Below are 6,556 nucleotides of genomic sequence, written 5' to 3'. Positions count from 1 at the left end.
ATCATTTAATACTGACAACCTATCTAGAAGACATTAGGATTGTGTCTTTACTCAAAAGAGGCATTTTAGAACATCAAACAAAGTAAAGGTCATGCAGTGCTACAGAATGAGGCCTTCTGGTGCACAGCGTCAACCTCCAGATTGCCCACATGCATTTCAACTGACCTACAAAGCTGTGTCAATACCATACTCCATGACCTGCCAAGTCAGCTCTGTGGAAAGCAAGTAGGGGGATATCAAAACAGCATGCACCACGTGAGCGGGACCACCAGATTCAGCCTCCAAGTGCCAAGCAGGCTCTGGCTCAAGCAGTGTAGGAGAAGCATGCTCCTGCCCTCTCCTTCCCATGCAAGTCGGAGCAAGTTTCCCAGAAAGGGACGAAGCCATTTTTATTTTTATTTTTTTAAACTAAATGCTTTTAATAGAAAACAAAATACAAAATAACTCTTTCCAGAAAGCAGAAATATTTAATCTCTCCAAATGACAAACTAGAACGTGCTTTTTCCGTGGATCCTTGTTGTAAATGCTGATGATTTATCTCACAAAGTGTTCATGAAACGGATATTGCAACATTTTGAGAAAAATCCAACACTGGCAGAGCTGCCTCTGTGTACGCACAATAATTTAGTAATACTATTCTTTCCCATGTCACTTTGTGTGTCTGTCTCTCTCTGTCCCCCCTTCCCTAGACTGCCAACTTCCATTTACAGAAATATTTCTGTGCGGTACAGTGGTGGACTGACATGCCCCATTTCCATCAGGAGTCCAAACTTAGCTGTTTCGGTTCTGTTGTGCCCTCCCTCCAGACAAGGCAAGCCATTTATTACGCTTAAAGCTACTGCTCTACCCCCACTGTCCTCTCACCCTCAAAACACAGTGCAACCAGATTCAGAAAGATTCCCAATTAATGGAACATAAATACAAATATCACAGCTAGTACAAGGAACCAAACCCAAATGACAATGCAGAGATGGGCCCCGACTGAGGTCAGATTTCTATCCCCTCACTAAAAAGAAAGATGATATTTTCTACTTAGCTAGTCCAAAATATTCCAGAAGTGCTACAAGGGAGCTGTAATATTTAAGACCACTATCACTGTAGAAAACACATGATGTTCTTTTAATAGAAGGGTCTTAAAATGCTGGTCCTCTGCAATACCAGGAAAACAAAAGCAAAACAAACCAAAAAACACTGGGCCAGTAGTTCTCTGCACACTCAAGCCTCAGTTAACAGTAGGTAAGATGTGCCCATCAATGAATGAAGGATATTTAAGTGCAGGTCAGCAGCTTATCTGGTTGGCAGTTTCACTTGTCTGGACCAGGCTTTTGGTTTCCCCAAGCTACTGGATTTACTCCACCCTTCCCCATCCCTACAAGTACAAAGTCAGAATGTATACGTATTTTCATCACTCCTCTTTTCTTCATTCTGTTCAACAGCACAGATCTTTTTGCGGGCAAGACATTTTGAAGTATTTGCATCACTCTGAGCATGCCTTTTAAAGGGGGCAGAGGAAGGAAAGTGTTTCACAGTCAGTAATCTCAGCTTGCAATGGACTCTGGCATTCAATACACCCACCCGCTTCCCTAAGAAAAAAATTAATGTTCCTGATTTTCTTGTGCAATTCCAGTCACTAGAAGAAGATTACAGGCCATAAACTGTACGCTCAGTACATTATTCATTTGTCCGGTATATACACCAACCAATTCACTGGAAGACCCATCTGCAGGGGCGTTGCAGTAAGTGTTCCGTATGTCCCAGACCCGGACTGAATTGTCCATTGACGCTGAAGCAATTAAACTACTGTCGGGGCTAAAAGTAAGGCTGGTTATGTTGTCCGTGTGCCCCCTCAGTTCTTTGTAAAGAGTTCCTGATGCCAAGTCCCACAGCTTTAGCCGCTGGTCTTCACCTGCTGATGCCAGGTACTTACCATTGGGAGAAAATGCAAGCGCTAGCACAGGGCCACGGTGCCCGGTGAAAAGACGCACCGAATTGCCTTGCTGAGTGCTCCACAATCGCACAGTTTTGTCTGTGGAGCCCGTTGCTAAGTAGTTGGAATTGGGGTGGAATTTGACACAGTCTACATCCGCCAAATGGCCTGCGTATATTCGCATTGGATACGTCCGATCAAATGACCAGAGCCTTGCAGTGCGATCATGGGAACCACTGGCAAAGTACAGGCTGCAGGGGCTAATATCCAAATCCCAGACGGGATAGGCATGTCCTTGGTACAACACAGTGTTTGTAAAACTTCCGAGGTCCCAGTATCTGATGGACATGTCCTCAGAACAAGATAAGAGTCCTGAACTGTCTGAAAGGAACCTCGTGCTATACACAGGTCCACAGTGTCCTCTCAGGATCTTCATTTCTGTGCCTGCACTGTCGTCCTCTTCCTCCTGGTTGGGGAGGAGAAAAAGAAACAGAAAAAGGAAAGCATGTTTATCTGTTCAACAAATACAGGAACCACTGTGAGGAAAACAGGTGGGTGCTAATACAGAAGAAGTTATTTTAGACATGGCACATTTTGTGCAACTCAGACACAAATGCTGCTAGCACATTTGCTACATCTAAGTTAATGCTGAAAGAGATGGAGAGGTAAGACTTTATATAAAGGTTTTATCTTCATTTTGGAAGGCACTTTAACCTGGGACTGTAAGCAAATAGGCGCAAAAAAGAAATATTTTATGACATTTTCCACTTGCTAAAACATATGCTTATTCCCTGTCCACTCTACTAAACTTTTGACTAAGATGTTGAAACAGATCTTGGCATCTGATCTTTTGGTGTGGTCATTATTGGAAATGAATCTCACAGTAGAGAAACACAGATGTTTTAAACAAAAGGCAGGGGATGGAAAGACAGAGCATATTTGACAAGCTGTCTGCCGGGCATTCTTTCTCAGCCCCACACATGAACAGAAACCCAGAAAGGCCATAATATCTATTTCTCCATGTGAGCTCCATCAGGATGCTTTCATTTCCTCACCCTTCAAGAACAGCCTTCAAGAATAGCAAATGTATGCAGCTTATTTAGGTCAAAGGATCTATTTTGGGGTAGAAGATGATGAATAATCACAAAAAGGATGGCACTGGAAACCTTTTTAACCTGTAATTTTCCAACTCAAGTAGCAGTGCAGATAGTCAACAAGTAAAGGCTTTCACATTTAAAGACTGTTCAGTGAGCTGTGCTAAAGGAATCTCCTAATGGAGGGTAAGAGTCTCTGAAAGGCTAGTCAAGTATCACCTCTCAACATTCAAAGGCTACAGACGGCACAAGTATCAACAAATCTCAACTCAAGAGAGTGCCCTTGCCTGACAAGCTGGGGTCTCACTGGCAGAGTGCTGCAAGATAGCTATGGCTTGGGGAGGACTGTCAGGCACTTCTTAGCTCAAGACCACACTTCCTCAGGACTGTCAGGCACTTCTTAGCTCAAGACCACACTTCCTCAGGACTGTCAGGCACTTCTTAGCTCAAGACCACACTTCCTCAGGACTGTCAGACACTACTTTTCCTCAGTAGTGAACACTCATCCACCAACAATCTCTGCACACCAAATTCAACACAACGCCCTTTTGTTTGTGAGCAGCCCCTTTAACTTTTATCATCGCAAACTGGCCTGTTTCCTGCTGAAGGAGCACTTCCTGCCCTGCGAGGAAACCCAATTCCCCAGGGCTGCTGGACAGCTGATGACCCCAGCATAAGTCAGTACTGGTGAGCAGCTCTCTTGGCTGACATGGCATCTCTCATCCCTGTGACCTCAGGACCCACAGACAGTTTTGCTTCAGACTTAACAACAGTTCTGAAAGGCCCTCTCCTCCAGTGGTTTCAAATCTCACATCAGAGGTGAGCAAATACTGACTTAGCTAGCTTGCTCACTGACTTTCTCCATCTCAACTCCATGTTTGTAGTAGGCAGCAAGCTGTGTTTAGCAATGCTAATTCTCTTCAGAGTAGTCAGTGCCCATGGGAGTTTTATGATGTGGCTGGGAGCCAACTTCATCTCTACTACAGAGGTGAGGCAGAGAGAAATTGCAGGCTCTAGCATGCAAAGCCCCATTCTTATTCAAATTGCTGTTTCTACCCCAGATAGAGCATTGCTTGCTGGAATCCACAGCATCTCTAGGCTATGTTACCACATTACAAGTAGAGAAGCTGATACCTGCAGCATTTTATACTACTTAATTATGACCATAAGATTCCTGACAAGTTACCAGTGGAAGCCCACTTAAGTTACCTGTATTGTACCATAGTTTCTGTAAATTCTGTAAGTCCAAGCACTTAATTTTATGCCTTCCAATTCATACAGGGCTACTTGGGCTGTCTGCAAGCACATACTCTTTCTCTTATAAGCTCTTACCTTCTTTTCTTGTATTACAGTTGCAGCTTATTTGACAATGCCTTCTGCAGCATTCAAAACCACACTTCTATATGGTCACAGGTAGCAAATCTTATCTTTGACTTCTGTTTGACACCCACTTAGCATAACAACTGCACACTGCTGTTATAGCTCAATGAAAACGGTATACCTATAATGCTTCTGAGTCACTAAATTTTTCCATTTCCTCCCTATCCAAGTTAGTCTGCTGACCAGATTAACAAAGCAGCTGGAAGCACAGCCACTAAATTACTGCCTTGCAGAACCAAGGTTCATGTCTTTGTTAGATCAAGCACATTCTTCCTTGCACCCCACAGCTACTACCACATAGATGAGCATTTGCAGCAGCTACAGAAAGGTTGCAACTTGTGTATAAGTCAGCAGGGAGGCAGGGAACCCCTCTTCTTAATATTTTTTCAGGATTCCAATTTCACACACTGAATATGTTGCCTGGATAGAGCATACCTGGGCACTATGCAGATAACCATTACAGAATCACAGAATCATCTAGGTTGGAAAGGACCTTGAAGATCATCCAGTCCAACCACTAACCTAGAACTGACAGTTTCCAACTACACCAGATCCCAAAGCACTACGTCAACCCGACTCTTAAACACCTCCAGGGATCGGGACTCCACCACCTCCCTAGGCAGCCCCTTCCAATGCCTAACAACCCCTTCTGGAAAAAAATGCTTCCTAATACTTGCGTTCTACAGTGTCATTGGCTCTCATGATGACCAGTGTGTATAAATGAAAATATGGGGGGTTTTTGAGCTGCTTTTGTTGTGTGGAATTTTTTTTTTAGCATTATTAGCTCCTTCTGAAGGGACTGCTGCTGCAGGTTAGCATGAATTATTTGTATTTCCTTGGAATGGACAAGAAACTAAGTTATATAAGCCTATTTTAATCAGTAACCTACACACACTAAAAGCTACCTTCTATTATTTGAACTATCAATTTTGTAAAGAAGAACTATCAAACCAGATTTTAAGTAATAGAACAGAAATGACAAACCTACCAACACTACTAAAATGAGCTAAAAAGAAAATTTAATTTGGTCTTCAATAGTGAATACGAAATCTTCCTGAGCAAGTACAAGACTCCCCCAAATTACATTTCTGAGAAACTAAGAAGAAAAATGTTGCCATGTTTTGTTACACAGGACACCTTCCAAATGATACACCTATGGACAGACTGCCCAACTCCTCAGCTATTACTTACATCAGTAATCGATTTTGCATGCCAGTCATTTGGACCCAGAAAAACTTACTGATGATACATTTAACCTTGTGCGCAGCAAACATTATCCAGCTGACAAAAATTATCTTGATCTTCCACCCAGCACAAGCCTCAAGGGAATGAGTAAGCCTCAAAAAGCAACAACAACCTCAACAAAATAAAAATGCATCTCACCTCCCACTCTCATTTCCCCCCACCCCAACTAGTAACAGGTTTCCCTGGGTGTCATCGTTTCTCTCATCCTGCAGTGCTCTTAGGATGTCAAAAGGGAAGATCTCTTACCTGCCTACAGCAGGGATCTCCTAGCAGGGAAAGATGAGGGAGTAGATACCATGGCTCTCTTTGCAGGACATTTCTTACTGCTCCTCCCAGAATTCCCTCCCATCTGCCATCCACCAAGGTCAGCATCATCCCTGCTCATTACCACTTGAAGGACTACCGCCCCTTAAAAGCAGAGCTGAATGGGGTCAAGTCTTAGTCTTCACAGAATTTAAAGGCTGCCACTCTCATGGCTTAGAACAGAGAGTATTATTTTCTGTTGTTGATTTATGTAGTACCACTGATGAGCATGGCAAAATTGTGAAGAGACAAACAATTTGCAACAATTGCAGCTGTGCAAACAATCCAGTTGCACAGCTGCAAAACTGCATTTTTATACTGGACCTTAAGTAAGAGAGACTGAAGTGGCATTTGTGAGATGCTAGTATAAAGAAAACAGAATTACTTTATCCCAAAATAGGAATCTCCTCCTATTTCCAAGAAGCAAGACAACACTGAAGTGCACTGGGGCATCAGATTGATCAGAAATCACAACTACACCCAGCAGACAATTTTGACCATAGCAACACAAAGGCTTTACATGGACTAGGAAAAAAGTAATTCCTAAAGCTTTTGCCAAGTCTCAACCTCATTTTATATATATATATATATATATATAAATCCAGTG

At 42.8% G+C, this 6,556-nt stretch overlaps 1 protein-coding gene across 2 annotated transcripts in view; it reads right to left on the bottom strand.

Moving 5' to 3' along the window:
* Window positions 1–384: 384 nt before the first annotated feature.
* TAF5L (TATA-box binding protein associated factor 5 like) overlaps window positions 385–6,556 on the bottom strand; it is a 21,950-nt gene continuing 15,778 nt past the window's right edge. For both annotated transcript variants that reach the window (XM_026845580.1, XM_026845581.1), the window contains one exon: window positions 385–2,393. In XM_026845580.1, the coding sequence (XP_026701381.1) occupies window positions 1,596–2,393 (798 nt within the window). In that variant the 3' untranslated portion in view covers window positions 385–1,595. The remainder of the gene's footprint in view (window positions 2,394–6,556) is intronic.

Source organism: Athene cunicularia, assembly GCF_003259725.1.
Source record: "Athene cunicularia isolate RWA chromosome 3 unlocalized genomic scaffold, athCun1 chr3_part1, whole genome shotgun sequence".
Taxonomy (NCBI): Eukaryota; Metazoa; Chordata; class Aves; order Strigiformes; family Strigidae; genus Athene; species Athene cunicularia.
This window is presented reverse-complemented; position numbering and strand designations above follow the sequence as displayed.